Source organism: Meriones unguiculatus, chromosome 2 (assembly GCF_030254825.1).
Source record: "Meriones unguiculatus strain TT.TT164.6M chromosome 2, Bangor_MerUng_6.1, whole genome shotgun sequence".
In the NCBI taxonomy this organism is placed as follows: Eukaryota; Metazoa; Chordata; class Mammalia; order Rodentia; family Muridae; genus Meriones; species Meriones unguiculatus.
In genome coordinates this window covers 43,424,874-43,444,276 of record NC_083350.1, presented here as the reverse complement: position 1 = coordinate 43,444,276, position 19,403 = coordinate 43,424,874, and the positions used below count along the sequence as shown (strand labels likewise).

General features: G+C 36.1%; 1 protein-coding gene and 1 non-coding gene across 2 annotated transcripts in view; one reads left to right on the top strand and one right to left on the bottom strand.

The window, feature by feature from the left end:
- The window catches only part of Ythdc2 (YTH N6-methyladenosine RNA binding protein C2), a 64,154-nt gene extending 47,597 nt beyond the window's left edge, over positions 1-16,557 (top strand). Inside the window, exons 24-30 of the mRNA XM_060377310.1 lie at positions 1,021-1,130; positions 2,730-3,022; positions 5,444-5,621; positions 11,936-12,139; positions 13,092-13,274; positions 14,433-14,520; positions 14,609-16,557. Of these exons, the coding sequence (XP_060233293.1) occupies positions 1,021-1,130; positions 2,730-3,022; positions 5,444-5,621; positions 11,936-12,139; positions 13,092-13,274; positions 14,433-14,513 (1,049 nt within the window). The 3' untranslated portion in view covers positions 14,514-14,520; positions 14,609-16,557. The remainder of the gene's footprint in view (positions 1-1,020; positions 1,131-2,729; positions 3,023-5,443; positions 5,622-11,935; positions 12,140-13,091; positions 13,275-14,432; positions 14,521-14,608) is intronic.
- Positions 117-248, bottom strand: LOC132652618 (small nucleolar RNA SNORA17). Its single transcript, XR_009590213.1, has one exon. It is a non-coding gene; the product is annotated as a small nucleolar RNA SNORA17 (small nucleolar RNA).
- Positions 16,558-19,403: the final 2,846 nt, after the last annotated feature.

The following is a 19,403-nucleotide window of genomic DNA, read 5'->3' as shown; positions in this document are numbered from 1 at the left end:
TAGTCTCCAGCTTGCTTCTGTGCAAAGCTGGACTGGTGGCTGTCTCAGGCTAGCTCCCTGTCTGAGTCCCCTCACATGAGACTAGTGGTCCTTTCAGGCTCGGTTTTTTTTCAGGTCATGTTAGGCTGCTAATCGCTCAGATGTTCATAGGTCAGAATGCTGAGCATAAACAGAGCCTCACTCCTCCCTGTCACCTACTGATGCACATGTGACACAGCAGCCACCCCTGCAGTGCTTCTAGCGGCAGGTATAATTTGATTTTTAAGATTTATTTTTCTCTATTTAAAGTATTCCCCCTCTCCTTTTGGGAGTGTTTCTCCTTTATCTGCACTGCTTATTAAATAGTACTTATTATGTATCATTTTTCTAGAACACTTAAAGATGCCTATTAAATTTGGAATCTTTATGTAAGCTTTGTGTGTATTCTTTTATCTTCCTTAATGTACTGTTAATTACATTTACACTGTACCATCATTTAGTATTTTTGTTTATCAAGAAATTCAGTATCTTTGTGAAGGATTTACCTGTAACTCTCTGCTGCCCTTAGATAAACTATATTGCTAAAATAATCCTCGATAATTGTCCCTGTTTTAAAAATTCAGTGTTTATCTTCTTGTACTCGTTTCTGAATGCAACAGCTCTTTTATTTTTTTTTTTACTTTTAATATTTTCTTTCAGAAAGTTCAGTATGTTTTATTGAACTATACTTTATATTAAGTTTAGTAGTACTTCTTGGTAACTTTTATAAAGATTGGACCTATTTTTGGAGTCTGTTCTTTTCTTCCATCATGGGTCCTGGGCATCACACAAATGTCAGGATTGTGCAGTGCTGAGCTATTCTGTTGGCCCATATTTTATATATTTAGATTAAGTTTATAATCTGTTCTATTAGATGAACTTTCCACAGAAATTGCTAGACTGTAAGGAGGAGTTCTTCACATAAGAATATCTGTTCTGCTGCTCTACCATTTTGTAATATTAGGTAAAGTGATTTACTTTTTTCCATGTGTGTTGTGACAGCGGATGGCATCCCCAATGATAGTAGTGACAGTGAAATGGAGGACAGAACTACTGCTAATTTGGCTGCTTTGAAACTTGATGAGTGGCTTAATTTCAAACTAGAGCCAGAGGTAAGCTGCTTTTTAATACATTTAAGACATACATTTCTTTTAGTTAATATGAATTAAAATAGCATGTTCAAAATTTTATCTTCAATAGTGATTCCTTAATATTAAAAAATATGTATAGCTTGTTTTTCATTTTTCGTAGAAACCTCATGCATTTTCTGCCACATTGTGTTTTTCTTCTGTCAGAGGACTCAAAACAACATAGATGCTGTGCAGTATTTATTATCCTACTCTATCTATGCTGCTATAACACAGTATCAAAATTCCTCAGTCTAAGATCTGAGTGCCAGTGAAGTTACTCTGTTTACCAGATGACATCTTAAAGCCTGTGTCCTCAGTAGGGAGGTGTGCTGTGTCCTTGGTAGAAAGCTGAAGGGTGAAATGGAGTGCATCTCTCAAACCCTTTCAGAAGGGTGTCTGATCATTGTCATTTCCTGAATACTGTCACATTGGGGATTAAGTTTCAACATGAATTTTTAGAGTAATCAAAAGCATCTGAGCCATAGTAGTAATATTTTAGTAATTCTGGATATGTAAAATATTAAATGGTGAGCACCATTTATTTTTATCATTTCTGGAGAAATATGTGAGTTCATTTTGTTTCCATAACTGAATTGGGAGAGATAAATTTTTGTTTTTCAGATTTAACATTTTCTTGACAGCCTTGTCTTATTCTAGGTTTTTGTTTGTTTGTTTTAATAATTATTCTTGTCCATTTTGGGGGACAGCTGAGCTCTCAGTGGTCAGTACTGGCTAGGTTTACTCTTTAACCATTGCTCCATTTCACTTATTCATGTATTTATCACATGTAATCTCATTGCCATTCACGCAAACAACTGCATTTGCCAAAAATAACAGTGTCTTCCATATTTTTATGCCAGTCTGTCTTTGATAGACTTGCTCAACTAATTGACACTACTGTGTACCCCTTTTTAATCCTAATCCTTAATCCTCTCTATTTTTTCGTTCTCAATCCTGCTCAAATACTTTGTGTTAAAGTCAGCCATTTTTTATTCTTCTTCCTCTGTAGTCATTTCATGTGTGTGCTTCTGCTTTAAATTTTAGGTGCCTGTGCTTTAAATAAAGGCTTCTTCTTCTGGGTGTGTTCTTCTCTGCACTCTCACTCCATACGATCCCTGCTAACTTTATTGCTCTGTAGGTTTAGAACTGACAGCACTTATGTTTCTCAAGTCTGTCTCTAGATTAGACCTTCATATGCATGCATTTACCTCTTGACCATCATCATTTGGATGCTGTGTAAACTCTAAAGGGTAGTATGGCTAGGCTAAGTGCATTTTTCCTTACTTATTGCATTACTGTTTTTTTCAGTATTAACCACACACTTCCACCCACAGTGTTTATGGTCTCCTTTATTAGCTGTCTTTATTAGCTCCTTTATTAGCTGTTCTTTGTCTTTAGTTTCTAGAATATGATGACTAAAAATTTTACTTATGCAACAGAATGAATGAAACAAATAGAAAATTATATTGAATGTAAGATAGTTCTTCAGAAACAGTTATAGACCGTAGTTAATATAAAAAAAATCTTACATATGTGATACATATTTTGCTTGTATTTGAACTGAGGATGATTTGATTACAGGCTGCCAGTTTATTGCTGCAGCTCAGACAGAAGTGGCATAGCTTGTTTTTACGCCGAATGAGAGCTCCATCTAAACCCTGGTCTCAAGTCGATGAAGCTACCATACGAGCAATTATAGCTGTTTTAAGCACTGAAGAACAATCTGCAGGTTTACAGCAACCATCTGGAATTGGCCAGAGGCCAAGACCCATGTCTTCAGAAGAACTTCCTTTGGCTTCATCTTGGAGATCCAATAATAGTAGGAAAAGTTCAGCTGACACTGAGTTTGCTGATGGATCTACCACGGCAGAAAGGTGAATCTGGCATTCTTTTTAGATGGGCACATTTTCTCCATGACAGTGAACTGTTTATACTATTTCATAGTCACATATAATGTAGTATATGTAAAAGATCACAATAAAATGGAGTTTATTGAGTTAATATATTTCTTGTAAATACTAAGGGAATATGAACGACTTAAAGCAGGTGCTTATGGTTTAATAAGGTTAATCCTTCAGGAAAAAACTGAAAATGCTACGTGAACAGAATTTATAAATTTAAGATCTCTTTGGAAGATAGCAAATTCTAAAACAATGCATTTTAGTGGACATATGTCAAATGACATTTTTCCTAGACACCTGAGTAGGAAGCACCGGCAGTGCTGTTTAAAGAGCAGTTTTTCTACACTACTGCCTACCGTCACTTCTACCAGCTACCCTCTGTACAGAAGAGCATGCTGCCTATTCAGTGATGCGCGACTGCCTGCTCCATGTGAGGACAGCAAGGAAGAAAACAACTATTTTTTTCTTCATTCCAGCAGAATTGTTTTCCCTCTTGCCTTAAATTGTAGATAGTTTTGAATCCAGGGTTTATGTTAGGTAAGGTATTCAATTTTGTTTTGTTTTTTTAAACATATTGCCATATGGAGCATTTCTTTTTACCTTTTGGAAGAAACTAGGTCAGTGCTACTGTGAGATACCCAACATATTGGACTTGTCTGTTTCCTGCTAACATCCTTTAATCTTATGCTCTGTTTATTCTGTGTGAATTAGTGGTTAGTTTTTAAGGTTCAGTTATATCTCTTGTTTTAACAAGAGTGTTTTTAGAAATCTTATACTGCAAGCAGAATACATACTGTCTGATTGTACCACAGAGTACATATTATATGTTTTTAAAAGAAAAAACATTCTTAAATGCTGTTTTCAGTGCTTATAGAATTTTAGAAGAATCTTAGAGTTCATCTAAGATAACCTTTTAATTTACCAAATAATTAAAAGTTCAGAGACATACACGGGGTTCTATTCTAGGTAGTTGTATATTTAGTGTTCTAGTGTGTAGATGTGTGTGTCCTCACTCTAGTCCAGTATTCTTCTCACGTTAGCTCACTTCAAGTCTGTTTTACACAATATCATTTCTGATTTTTCAAAATGTGGTTTACCTCATTTCTAAAGTGTACCCTATAGTCTGTTGGGTTTTTCTGAAGGGTGGGGTTGGAGCATGTGTGTATGTAAATGTCATAGGTTGATGTTAGATGTCTTCCTTAGTTGCTTTCCACTTTGATTTTTGAGACAAGATCTCTCAATGAACTTAGACCTCACCTATTTGGGTATTTGGGTAGTTGGGAAGCAAGATGTAGCGATTTGCTTTTCTTTGGCACCCTACTTCTGAAATTACTGACCTGTGCTGCTGAACCTAGCTTTTTCTTGTTTTTTTTTTTTTTGTTTGTTTGTTTTTTGTTTATTTGTTTGTTTTTTGTTTTGTTTTGTTTTTGTTTTTTGAGACAGTATTGGAGAAGAGATGGGTAGAGCATCCCAGGAGAGAAAGTCAGAGAGAACATTGTGGTTTTATTTATTTATTTATTTATTTTAAGTTTATGAATGCTCTGTTTTTATACACACCAGAAGAGGGAATCAGATTCCATTATAGATGGTTGTGAGCCAACCTGTAGTTACTGGGAATTGAATTCAGAACCTCTGGAAGAACAGCCAGTGCGTTTAACCACTGAGCCATCTCTCCAGTCCTGAACCCCGCTTATGTTGGTACTGGGGATTGAATTCAGGTCCTCATGGTTGCATGATACATTAGTTTCTTTTATGTTGCTGTGATAAAATATAAGACATAAAATTGATATTTGACAAAATGTTGATAAAATACTTGACAATAGGCAACTTGCCCATCACTGTGGGGAACACATGACAATAGGGAAAGACATGGCAAGCATGAAGGTAGGAGCAGGAAGTTGGCTGATCATATTTCATCAAAGAACAAGAAGTGTAGCAAGGCTCTAAAGTCTCAGAGCTTGTCTTCAGTGGCTTATGTCTTCCAGTAAGGCTCCAGCTGTTCTTTAACATCATTACCAGCTGAGTATCTGTGGTCAAATGTAAGAGCAAAGGAGGATAGATATTTTATATTCAAACCACAACATGTAACAAGCACTTTACTGAGCTCTTGTCCCACTTCAACTGTTTCTTATTTCCATATTTATTTGTATATTCATTGTGGTGCTGGGGATCAAACCCAGGGCCTTAGGCATGCCAGGTAAGTGCTATGTCGCTCAGTTATGCTCCTAGCCCATTCTAATTTGTTTTTTCTTTTTTTATTAATGTAATAGAAAAAAATGAAATTCCCTTAAAAGGGTTCCATACATTGTATGTCACTGGGATTTTGGACTGAAATAGCATTCCTCTTGTATTACAAACTTACATATAACTGACCTGTGCTTCTTCTTGCTCAAGAGTACTGATGAAATCTCCATCTCCAGCCTTACATCCACCTCAGAAATACAAAGATAGAGGAATTTTACATCCTAAACGGAGCACTGATGACCGATCGGATCAATCATCTGTGAAATCCACAGACAGCAGCAGTTACCCAAGTCCTTGTGCTAGTCCGTCTCCTCCATCCTCAGGGAAGGTAGGAAGGATATCTGCAGTCCTCAGAAGGGAACAGGTTCACAGCTGTTTCATAAAATAGTTAAACAGAATTATAACCTTGTGCTTTTGTAACTGGCCTAAATACTAACTGTTCTAAATACTAACACTATACTTTAATCTGATTATTCATTGATACCATATAGTCATGCAGCCCATTTGATCTTCTTTATTCCTATAGAAAAGTTTTTGGTTAAAACAAAAATACTACTTTGATATTAATTTTGGTTTATAATTCTTTGAAGTGTTTCCTGTGGTTCAATGATTATTTTAAACCCAAAATAAAAATCAGAAAATAGAAGGTGTGAGATTTTGATATGGCATTGAAAGCTGTCTTTTAAAAATGAAAGATGAGAGTGGTTTCATATGTTCAGAATGTATTTATTTTTACTTGTGTTACTAGTGCATGAATAACAAAGTACTGAGTTGTGACTTACTTAGTTTTGTTTTGGTGGACAATGCCTACTGAACACTTGCTAAGTAGGAAGAAAATACATTTGTATTGTTAGGTTTTATTTGGGGTTGGTTTAAAAAATACATTAAATAAAGTATATTAAACAATAAAGGGTTTTAAATACTTTGTTTACAAAAACTTACTAGTTTATGGGCTAGTTAGATGGCTCAGAGGGTGAAAGTGCTTCCATCAGTCCACACGCCTGAGCCAGGCACTGAAAGGAGAGACTGGAGTCCCTCAGGTTGTCCTCATATTTCCACATGAATAAGTAATAGAAAAATTACCAGTTTAAACTGACCAATGTAGTGAATTTTGGCAAATGTATATAACTGAGTATTGCTGCAGTAGTCAGCAAAACATTTCTCTCACCTTATTACCCTAGTAATCACTGCTCATTTTTCTTAAATACCTTGTAAGTAGAATCATGCCTTTGTGTCTAGTTTATTTTTCTTAGTAGAGTGCTTTGAAATTTACCTGTATTGTTAAATGTAACAATTCCTTTTTTCTCTGAGTAGTAGTATTCAATTGTATGGAGATGCCACAGCTTGCTTACCCATTTGCCAGTTGATAGGGACATTTGGGTCATTCTGCTTTGTGTTTTATTAAAGGTGCTATAATATTTGTAGCCCTTGTTTGTATGTTTTGTATTTGGGGTTGGATAACTTGCAGGGGGATTGTAGGTTGTATAGTAAATGCATATTTAGCTTTACAAGAACCTTTTGTACAAGAAAGTGCTCCTCAAAATGGCTAAACTATTTAACATTTTTTGCAACAATCTTTAAGTATTTCTTTTGTTCCGTATCAACAAAATTTTTTATTTTATAATTTAGCTGTTCTAGTGGGTTATATAGGGGTAGTTCATTGTTTGAATTTACACTTCCCACATATCAAGCAATGTTGAGCATCTTTTCTTGTGCTCACATACCATTCTGGATATAGTCTTTGGTGAATCATCTGTTCAAATTTTTATTCATTTTATGCTTAATTTTTTTAAAAAAAAATGAAGTTATAAGAACTTTCTGTATGCTTAGTGCATTTGTTTTAATGTACTTTGTGGCTTTTCTTGACCAACCTAGTTTGCTTTTTTAACCTTCTTTTGAAGAACAACTATTTATAGCTTTGTTTGTATGCTTTGAGACAGGGTCTCACTGTGTAGTCCTGGCTGTCCTTCAACTTGCTATGTAGACCAGGCTGTCTGCCCTTGATCTCAAAGAGCTCAGACTGCTCATTTTGGGGTAAAGTCAGGAGTTATCATGCCCATCTGTTTCTGTTTTCCATTGAATCTAGTCCACCAATTTTTTCTTATTATTTGTACATTTATTTACCCTAAAATTTTGTGTAATCCAATGTAACAAAAATACCGTTTTCTAGAAATTTTACAGTTAGAGCTCTTATATTTAAGTATGTTATATTATTTCAAGTTAATTTTTATCATATGGATAGGAGAATTTTTTTTTAATCTATACAATTCTAGTACTATTTTCCAAAAAGATTACCTTCCCCTTAAATTACTTTGGCAAATTTGTTACAAATATTTTGATCATAAATATGTGATCTTTTTATTGGACTCTACTGACTTTCATTGATAAGTGTTTTTCTTCTTTGTCAGTCTTACATATATTTTACTATATATTTACTTGCAGTCAGTGTTTGTTTTTTGTCCTGTCACCTTTATTCCTGAACAGCTGAAACTGTATCTCCATGCATCTTTCATGACTTCTGTCAATAGATGTAATTTTAATTTCCAATAATCTTTGCTTTCTATAATTTTGCTCAATCTGGTTTCTTTTTCTTTTAGCCCTTTTTCTCTAGCTAGGGCCTCTAGTAGAATGAAGTACCATTGCCTTGATGTTAGCAGGAAGACATTAAGTATTTCACCATTTGATGCACTATAACTGTAAACATTTTCTTTTGGATCTAGTTTCTTGGATTTTGATTATGAGCCAGAGTTATGTTGAGTGTTCTTTCTACATATTCTCTCTGAATCATTTTTCTGTAGATGGTAGATTTTGTTCATTATCTAACATTTTCACTTGTTTTATTACTGTGAAGAGACACCGTGATCATAGCAACTCTTATAAACAACATGCACTTGGGTCTTGCTTACAGTTCAGAGGTTTAGTTCATTATCCTCATGGTGCAGAGCATAGTGACATGCAGGCAGACATGGTAGTTAAGAGTTCTACATCCAGGTCTACAGGCAGCAGACAGAGACACTGGGCTTGGCTTGAGGTTTTGAAACCCCAAAGCCCACCTCCAGTGACATACTTCCTCCAGTAAGTCAACACCTACTCCAACAACTTCTAACCCCTGTCAAGGAATGACCCCCCTCCCCCCAAATGACCAAGCATTCAAATATATGAGCCTGTGGGAGCTGTAAATATTCATACCACCACAGTACTTCAGGCATGCCATCCTTTTTGTATATTGCTGGACTTGATTTTGTTGAATCAAAATTTCAGTTGTGAGAGATTTTTGTTATCAGTATTGTTCATGAGAGATATGATTCAGTACTCTTTCTGTATGTGTTACTTTTTTATAGAGTTTTGAAACCAGGTGTAAGGGTTTAAATCACCCCTATAGGTTCATATATTTGAATTCCTGGTCACCAGCTGGTAGACTGAGAAGGGATTAGAAATACTAGAAAGTATAGCCTTGTGGGAGGAAGTATGTCACTGGGGATGAACTTTGAGATTTGAAAAGTCCATGTCAAGCCCAGTGTCTTCTCTGCTCTCTCTCTCTCTCTCTCTCTCTCTCTCTCTCTCTCTCTCGTGTATATATATATTGCCCTCTTTTGTTTTCTGTCTTTGTCAGTCTGTCTCTGTGTCTGTTTCTTTCTTAGGCTCTCTGTCTCTGTCTGTATGTCTCTCTCCCTGCTACCTTTGGGTCAGGATGTAAAGCTCTTAGCCACTACTCCAGCACATACCAAACTACCATCATGCTCCTCACCATAATTGTAATAGATTAACCCTCTGACACTGTAAGCAAGCCCCCAATTAAATGGTTTCTTTTCTAAGAGTTGCTTTGGTCACAGCAGTAGAACAGAAGCTAAGACACCAGGGTAATGCTGGTCTTATGAGATTAGTTGTGAAATGTTTCTTCAGTTTTAGAATTTTGAAATACATTTGTAAAATCGGTATTGTTTCTTCCCTATGCTTGTGGTAGAATTCACTAGTTAAGATATTTTAACATTTATTTTTGATTATTTCATACATGAGTACTTTGTTTGCCTTATTTTTGCCCTTCACGTTTCCTGTAACAACTCCATACCACCCCCTCTAAAATTCATGCTTTCCTCTTCTATAATTATTGTTACACATATGTACACATACACCTGTACACAAATACCCTATTATCCTAGAGTGGACCACTTGGGATTGGATAACCTATCAGGGATTTTGTCCTTGAAGAAACTTGTTCTTTCTCATCCAGAAGCCCTTAATTGCCTGTAACATTCCATCTAGGAATGTCCCCCTTTCACATAGTCATGTCAACTAGTACTTTCTTTATGCTAGTTTTGTTTAGGTAACCATATTGTTGAGAATTTATGGATGTAGTAAATTCCTTATCATGTCTATAAGACAGTATCTAGCAGCAGGCACCCTGGTCCTCTATTGCTCTTAGAATATTTCTATCTCCTCTTCATTGATGTTCCGAGCCTTGGGTATAGGGTTTGCATTATCTATGTACCATTAGGGGCTGGGACACCCCCAGTTTGTAAGTCTTTGCATTTTCACCAGTTGTGAATTTTTATAATAGCCTCTGGCTACTGCAAAAAGCTTTTTTTTTTTTTTTTTTTTTTTTTTTGATATGCGGTGAGCACTACCTTTATTTGTGGTGTAAGAATAAGTGTTTAGAATTGATGGGAGGTTTACTGTCATTTTCATTTCTTAGTGTAGAGTATGTCTATTTTCCTTTAGCTGTGTTTAGGATTTTTTTTATCACTGGTTTTGAGAAACTGTATTTTGATATTGTGTTCTCTGAATCTCTGTTTTTCAATTTGTTAATCTGTAATTTCTATTAGTTTTATTTTTAATCTAAGCCTGCTGTTCCTTCACAATATTATTGGTTTTGTTTTGTTTTGTTTTGTTTTGTTTTTCAAGACAGGGTTTCTCTTTGTGTAGCCCTGGCTGTCCTGGAACTCGCCCTATAGACCAGGCTGGCCTTGAACTCACAGAGATCCACCTGCCTCTGCCTCTCAAGTTCTGGAATTGAATGTGTGTGCCACCATGCCTAATGTCACATTATTCATCTACCTTTTCTCCTTTTTTTTTTTCCCCGAAACTCTTGCTAGATCTATGTGTGTATTTATATATGTATATGTGTATAAAAGATCACTCAATAGTTCATTATCCCTCATGGCTTTATTTAAGGTAATTCTACTCCTGTCTCTTCACTTAGTGATATTTTTATTTTGAGAGCGTAAACTATTCCTTTTTTCCTGTAGTGTCATTATTATGTCTCAAGATTCCCCATGTATCTTTAATATTATCTGCTATTTAAAAATACCTTTTTATATGTTTCTGTTTTCCTTTATCGTCTAAAACACCATTTATACAATTTATAATAGGTGTTTTACCATTCTTGTCTACTGTCTTCTAAATCTGCCATGTGAGTCTTCTTGTTTTTTTTTGTTTGTTTGTTTGTTTGTTTGTTTTGTTTTCCTGGTCATAGATCCTATCCTTTTTTTTCCCCCTATACATTGGCTGCTCAAGGTTTGTGTGTGTTTCTTTAAAAAGTGTTAGATTTGTTCTACTATCTAGGTCATTTACAAGTAGGTTAATATTTTTTGACTTTTAAAAATGATGTCTGTGTGTGCATGTGCATGTGTACTACATGCATGTGGTGGGCAGAAGGCAGCTTTCAGAAGAAGCTCTCTCCTTCCCCTCTACATGCATGTGGTGGGCAGAAGGCAGCTTTCAGAAAAAGCTCTCTCCTTCCCCTCTACATGCATGTGGTGGGCAGAAGGCAGCTTTCAGAAGAAGCTCTCTCCTTCCCCTCTACATGCATGTGGTGGGCAGAAGGCAGCTTTCAGAAGAAGCTCTCTCCTTCCACTCTGGGCTCTAGGGATAAAACTCAGGTCATCATGTCTTCTTGGCAAGCTCTTTAATTTGCTGAGTTACCTTGCCAGTTAAATCCTTTTTAGTTTTGAAGAAAAGAAGTATTGAGGGTCCTGGGAAGTCTTTATTCAGGTATTACTTTCCTTCCAATACTAAGGCTTGATGCCCCTAAGAGCAAATGTGCTCTTACAAGATTTCTTCCCTGGCTGGGGTACTAAGTACTCCCAACCATCTGTGATATGTGGGAAACAGTTAGTGTACTGCTTTTCTTCCATTCTTATCCTGGTCTCAGCATGTTTCTTTTGTCTTACTGTTGATCAGATTTGCACCTGGACACCCTCTTTTGGGGACCCTTCTTCAGTTTCTCTGGAGCTTTTTGTGTAACTCCTTTTTGCATTGCTGTGTCCGTTCTAGTCACTATGCTGTCTAACCTTTAGTTTCTAAACTCAGGGAGATTATTGGACTATTCCCTTTTCTCATCTTAAAACTGCTCTTAGAAAGTAAAACTGGAACAATTTTGTCCCCCCGCCAAACCCCAGAATTGGAAGGCTTTAAAAACATTTTCTGAAAATTCATTCTAAGTGTAAATTAAAAGTAATAAAGTTTATTTCGTGCTTTGGAAATAAGTGCTTCTTTTGAGGGTTTTGATTAAGCCTTGTAAAAGTTTTAATTTACATTTGTTGGATATTTGGTAAAGTTTATGTGTTTATGAGATGTTTTGTGAGTGCCTACTGACCTTGAAAGGTCAGATTACCTTTCAAGAACTTATGCATTCTTTCATAGGGCTCGAAGTCTCCTTCACCAAGACCAAACATGCCTATTCGTTACTTCATAATGAAGAGTAGCAATTTGAGAAACCTTGAAATTTCTCAACAGAAGGGTATCTGGTCCACAACTCCTAGTAATGAGCGGAAGCTAAATCGAGCATTTTGGGAAAGCAGCATGGTTTACTTGGTATTTTCTGTTCAAGGATCTGGACATTTCCAGGTGAGCCATCCTGAATCAATAAAATGAGCCTTGTTTTGCCTGTGATTATACTCTCGAATTCAGAAAAAAAAAAAAAAACAAAGCCAAACCCTAGCTTTTCATTGTATTGGGGTACAATAAAATTGTAGTGTGACTAGAAGTGAGGTCTATTTCATATTTCTGCAAGGGGGTGATAGAACTACTTTTACCTTGAATTATCAGGACATTTCTAGATGAGTAGTTTTCCCCTTTGACAACAGCTTTGGATCTGTTAGTGGATTAAATGCAAGAAGTTCACTTTTATCAAGTGTTTATGTGGACTGGAAAAGTTATTGACAATGAAAAGGCCGTGATTCTTTTTAGAAGGAATTTTCAAAATTATGTTATGGTGCATGGGTGTTTTTGCCTGCAGTCAGTCTGTGTGCCACATGCATACAGTACATGCATGGAGACCAGAAGAGAGAGTCAGATCCCCTGGAACTGGAGTTGTAGATGGTTGTGAGCCACCACATGGGTGCTGGGAATGGAACCCAGGACCTTTGGAAGAGCAACCAGTGCCCTTTACCACTGAGCCATCTCTATCTCTGAGGTGGTATCTTAACATTAATTTGAATTAATGTATATCTGAACTTAAAAACTATTGAATTATTCCAGTTACCGTATTCATAAATAAAAACTACAGGTTTGATGATTATATTTTCTATATAATAAATGCTGAGTTAAAACTGTTGATTCATTATAAGGAAACTATTAAGATTTGAAGTTACATTTGACTAGAATTGGTTTATCTTCCAAAATTTGATAAAGAATCCTTTTTTGGTTTCTGATAAATTTGCATTATTTTAATACCATATTTTTAAAAATTCTTTAAAAATTATTAGAGCTAATTATAATTAGCTTTATGAGATAAATATAGATATTTTAATGTCATCTTTGCTTTCATCCTTTTCCCTCTTTTTTTTTTTTAATACAGGGATTTTCTAGGATGTCTTCTGAGATAGGAAGGGAGAAGAGCCAGGACTGGGGGTCAGCTGGACTAGGGGGAGTGTTTAAAGTGGAGTGGATACGCAAAGAAAGCCTGCCCTTCCAGTTTGCACACCATTTACTCAATCCTTGGAATGACAACAAAAAAGTACAGATAAGCAGAGATGGGCAGGTATACACTGGATCTTAAGTTTTTTGTTTTTTGTTTTTTAATTTTGTTTTGTTGTTACTGCTCAAAAGAGAAAAATACATAAATATAAATTGTATATACCATATGCACATGAGCAACAGTGGTTCTGATTTATGAAGAACATTTAAGTCTGCTTGCTAATGTCTTATAGATCCTTTAAACATTTTGTTAAATTTTGTTTTTTGTATGAAATCTTTCACAAGTCACTTCATAGGGGTTTCTGTTGTCTTCTAAATGACAAGTGACCAAAGCAGAGTACTCTCCTGAGGTAATTTGGCTGAAGACTCAAGTACTGTCAGCACTAGGCTTCCTTGTTAAGTGCATTATGTAAATAGCAGCCTTTTAATATTCCAGCGGCTTGCTTTATTTCAGTCTCCTTTGCTTTTGTGATGCTGCCTCTGTGTATTTAAACTAGTAATGTGAGGAGAATTAACAAACAGTACCAAAATACTGTGCTGGCTGCATCATGTCATCTGTTCTTATCAAGAGTACAGTGAGCTATTAGTCCAGATTTACATGGGAGAAAGTATATTCAGGGGTTAATTTTACAAAAATTATATCCAATAATTGCTTTGAAGCATTGTGGCTTACTTCAAACCTGAGGAAAGAGTTGAGTTCTTTCTGTGTGCTCTTTAGTGGTGGTGTACATGCCACAAGAGGATGGAAAAGGGGCATTGTTTTTATTCATGGCATAATATTTTAATTTATTAATCTTGATTTAAAGTTAAATAATTTTTAAGGTAGGATTATGTAGTCACTTAAGATGCATTTTTTTGGAGGAAGGAAGCTTCAAAACATCTTAATATGCTAGGTTTCAAACCTTCGGAAGTTCAAATTGAGTGTTGCTGTTGAATCTCCATTTCAACAACATTTCCATCTAGACAGAATTCAAAATTGATTACATGGAAATCTGTTGCCAGTTTACCACAAAAAGCACAAGATTTTTCACATTAAGTAGAATTTTAAATCTAAATGTTGACTATAAAAGCTGAGAATTAGAAATAATATGTGCCGTTTGTTATTAGCATGATCTGATTTTTTAAGTAATTTTTTTTGCCTTTTGTCCACATATATTTTTACTGATTAAAAAAATTATCCCAGATATTTTTTAATGTTTATTTTCATTTTTGACTTACATAGGAACTAGAACCTCAGGTTGGTGAACAGTTGCTCCAATTGTGGGAACGTCTTCCATTGGGAGAAAAGACTACAGCTGATTGACATTCAGGTTATAAAGTATTTGCCTTGAGCAGTATTTGTTGTCATTTGGATAATTTTCAGGTTACTTATTTTTTTTTTATTTTTAACTTTTTCAGAACTCCTGGTTGTGAAAGAGCATTATGCCTGTTGTAACTACTGAGGACACTGACTTTCTGAAAACCTTGATGAGGTTTTGTAGCTGAGAGTGTTACTACAAAATCATCATCTTCATATGGAGGAAAATAAAATCTAAATTTGAAATGATTGTATAATCATTTTAGGGAACAATTATATAATGATTGTTAACTGTATATTTCTGATGAAAAAATTAGCAATTTTGGTATTTGATACAATAGCGCTTACTTTAATTTAATTTGAATGTAGGTATTTCTTTAAAACATTCAATTGATAACTGTTGATGCCAAACTCATTTTTTTTTTTTCCTAACAAGGTTTCTCTATATAGCTTCAACTGTCCTGGAACTAGTTCTGTAGTGTAGGCTGGCCTGGAACTCACAGAGATCTGCCTGCCTCTGCTTCCCAAGTGCTGGGATTAAAGGCATGAGCCACCGTCACCCACAATGCCAAACTTTGATTGTTGACTGTTTAATTCAGGAAAGGCATAAATATATCAGTACATCCATTACATCTAAGTACCATTCTAGAAGAGTCAGAGCTTATGTTTATCACTAAAACACAACCAATACACTAAAAATTTAAATTATCTCTTATAGAACTAGTGAATAAGAGCTATTCATTCCATTACTTTTAACCTGAGATATAGTAAAGAAGACAGAAGAATGCTACTTTTCTCTGATTATAGGATGAGGTAAAATCTAAAGAAAGGTATTTTCTCTCTACCTTTCATCACATCAGTGCTTAATTTTATTCCTTTATTCCATAAGTTTATTTTAAACTTATGTACAATATGCCCATTCTTTTTTTTTTTTTCTTCCCATGAGGCAACCTTCACATAACTATTACTATTATGGCCTTTTTGTTTTGCTACAGAAAACCAATTTAGAATATCTAAAATTTATGGAAATTCATATAAGTTTTTTAAAATGCTCAGCAGTTATTGATAGCTTGATTACTGTATATCTTTGAAACTAAACCTCACAAGAACCACAATTCTTTATGTCTTTTTCCATTTCTTCAATCTTTTTCTCTCACTTGTTTTATATAAATGGGGCATTTATTTTTCTAAGTCTGGGCCAATGCAAAATCTCATGTTTCTTTGTCATCTCAGAGTTACTTTGATGTCTTTTCACCACTCATGTGAAGGGTTTCCCTAGAGACTTTTGAAGAAAGAGAAGACAAGCAGGACAAAACAAGAGACATGTCTTTGTTACAGAGTTCTAAACAGAGCAGGCTTGGTAGTACTTTTCATAGCAATTGAGTCATTGTTATAAAATGTATTTAAAGATGAAAAGAAAACAAATGTCTGGATCTAGATTTGAGAGCAAAGATGTGAAAAATCATGGATCGGCATGAAGTCTTGTGAACTCTACTACTCTATCTGAGAAAACATACTGATACATTGTTTTAAGATACCAGCTGTGACTTTTGCCTGTATTAGAAATTGTGTTATATATATATATATATATATATATATATATAAATATATGATATGTGAATGCACACATGTGCACACACATATACACACACATACACACTTTCCCACTCACACACTTTGAAACATACCTGTAAGCTGAGCCAAGGTGAATTATGCTCCATTGGATGTGTACATTTTTTTTTTCTATTCAAGAAACTTAATAGTTTTCCTGATAATGTATACTTTTTTTAGGTGTATATGTAAACGTTTTCAGTCAGGACTCTAAACTTGTTTAAATGTTCATCTGTTTTGTAATATCTAGCCTTGTAAATAAATGATGGGTTTGTTGGTAGAGTGAGTATACATGCAAATTAATGTAATTAAAATACTGTCTTTTGAAGAAATGAATTTTAAATATACTTGTTAAATTAAATCCTATAAAGTTATTCAAATTTTGTTTACCATATCCTTCCTCCCTTCCTTGTAACATTATAAATCTCTTATAAGCACAGTCATTATGATGTTTTTGTTTGAAACTTGCTTTAGACGCTTTTCTGATACTAAGACTCAAGAAGCCATAATTAATATTTTCTGAGATATCAGTGAATTTCAGTCATCTTGAAGAATATTAAGACCATTCAAATATTCAATACATATCAATAGCCCTCTTCCAATGGTAAAAATCTGAAGAAGTGAAGATGCTCAATCCCTATTCAGAAAGGCAAAGGGGATGGACATCAAAAGAGGGAGAAAACAGGAAACAGAACAGGAGCCTACCACAGAGGGCCTCTGAAAGGCTCTAACCTGCAGGGTATCAAAGCAGATACTGAGACTTATAGCCAAACTTTGGGCAGAGTGCAGGGAATCTTATGAAGGAAGGGGGCAGGATAGAAAGACCTGGCGGGGACAGGAGCTCCACAAGGAGAGCAAAAGAACCAAAAATCTGGGCCCAGGAGTCTTTTCTGAGACTGATACTCCAACCAAAGACTGTTCATGGAGATAACCTAGAACCCCTGCACAGATGTAGCCCATGGCAGTTCAGTGTCCAAGTGGGTTCCATAGTAATGGGAACAGGGACTGTCTATGACATGAACTGATTGTCCTGCTCTTTGATCACCTCCCCCTGAGGGAGGAGCAGCCTTACCAGGCCACAAAGGAAGACAGTGCAGCCACTCCTGATGAGACCTGATAGACTAGGATCAGAAGGAAGGAGAGAAAGACCTCCCCTATCACTGGACTTGGGGAGGGGCATAAGTGGAGAATGGGGAGGGAGGGAGCTACAGGGAGGATACAATGTGAATAAACTAATAAAAATTTAAAAAATTAATTTAAAAAAATAAAGCCTTTACACTATTTTAGCATAAAATTGGTTACTATTAGTTAGCTATTCAAAAGTGGGGATTTATACCATATTGAAACCTTTTTTGTACATTGCAAAAAGTACTTTGTCTTCAAATGCTAGTAGTTTTCCATCTAGCAAATATGGAGTGCTTGCTATATGCCAGACACGATTTGCCTATGTCTTTGTAGAAAATTAGTAGTACATGAGAAACTTGATTTCTCTCAGTCCTTTCATCTTTGAGAGAATTTTAATATTTGTTATTACTGATTCACTGGGAGCAGTGCAGGTTCCTTTATTGATAGTAAACATTCAGTGTATTTTATAATAGCATACTAAAATACACCAGCTGCAGTTCTTGCCGCTTGGGAGCTTATATGCTTGAAGGTGGCAGTTCTCTTTTGCATGGTGTAGCACTGTTTCATCAATGTAGATTAAGGAGGATATGTAGATTTGAGGAGGATAGTTCCTGAAAATTATTAAACTATTTTAATTTTTTGTTTATGTGTACTGTGTGATTGTATGTCATGTGAGTGCAGGTGTCTGTGGAATCCAGAGTAGGATATTAGTTCCCTTGGAGTTACAGGGAAATGTGAGGTACCCAGTGGGAATGTAGAAACCAAATTACATCTGTCCGGAAGATCAGGAAGTGTTCTTGGCCTCTGAGCCATTTCTCTAGTTCCTATATTTGAGTTGCTTTAAGAACTAATAGACTTTGTAAAATAATTGGGCAGGCAGTCCTGTTTGGACCTGATAGGCCAGGGTCAGACAATAGGGGAGGAGGACTTCCCCTATCAGTGGACTAGGGAAGAGGGATAGGGAAGGAAGAGGGAGAGAGGGTGGGACCAGAAAGAGATGAGAAGGGGCTACAACTGGGATACAAAATGAATAATAAATTGCAAATAACAATAATAATGTTACAAAAAATAAATACCCTGACAGCAAATATTTAAAAATAAATACTTGGAGAATTTCAGGTATTCAAGAAAAGACAAAGTAGAAAAAATGGAAAGCTCAGTCAAAGATAACATTATTCTATAAAACACATCTAGGGACAAAAACATTCAGGAAATCTTGAGATACCATGAAAAGACCAAACCTGTGAATAATAGGAATGGAAGAAATACAGGTCAAAGGCACAAAAAATATTTTGACAAAACCATAGAAGAAAACTTTCCCATTCTAAAGGGGTGCCTGGGAAGGTACAAGAAGCATACAGAACACCAAATTGGAACTAGAAAAGAATTTCCTAGGACACATAATCAAAACACTAAATATACAGACGCCCAGGCTCCCAAAGGCCAGAAAGGCAGAGCCAAGCGTGTCTGTGCCTGCGGGTTCTACTCGCCATCCCAGACAGAACGGCGGTCCCCAAAGCAAAGATTGAGTGTCCCTGTCAGGAGGAAACCCCACACTGGGGGGTGGAGGATCATCAGATCTAACGTTCAGGACACCCAGCACCAAAAAACTTTCTGGATTCTCTCAGACGCTGTGCTCACCCGCCATTTTTGAGTACCGCTAGGGCACTGGGGCACATAGCTGCATCCTCTGAACTACAAAAGCCAGAGAGCCATTTCAGCAGCCCTCAGATACTGTGCCAAGGATCAACCAGTTATCCCTAGCTAGACTGACAAAACTGTGGGAATCCGTGGTCCTTCAAGAGGGCTGCACCCAAAAATTACACCTTAAGAGCAACAGCTGCTGCTCACTAAATTCAGAGCAAGAAACCCAGCAGCAGGACAGCCATCACCAGGACCTCTCCTGATGAGAGGAGAGCCTTCCTGAATACCACAGTTACCATTCAGGTCCATACACCTGAAGTGAACTGTGACAATTCCTGAGAAGCACCACTATTCAGTTGACCATACCCAAAAAGCAGAGGAGAACTTCAGAACCCTGCCAAGTAGATTCTCCCCACCCCAGGACTCAGCAGGCACCACAAATTAACAGACAACACCTGAGACAGAGAGATGGGTAGAGGCCAGCAAAACAGCACAACCAACAAAAGGTAAAACAAC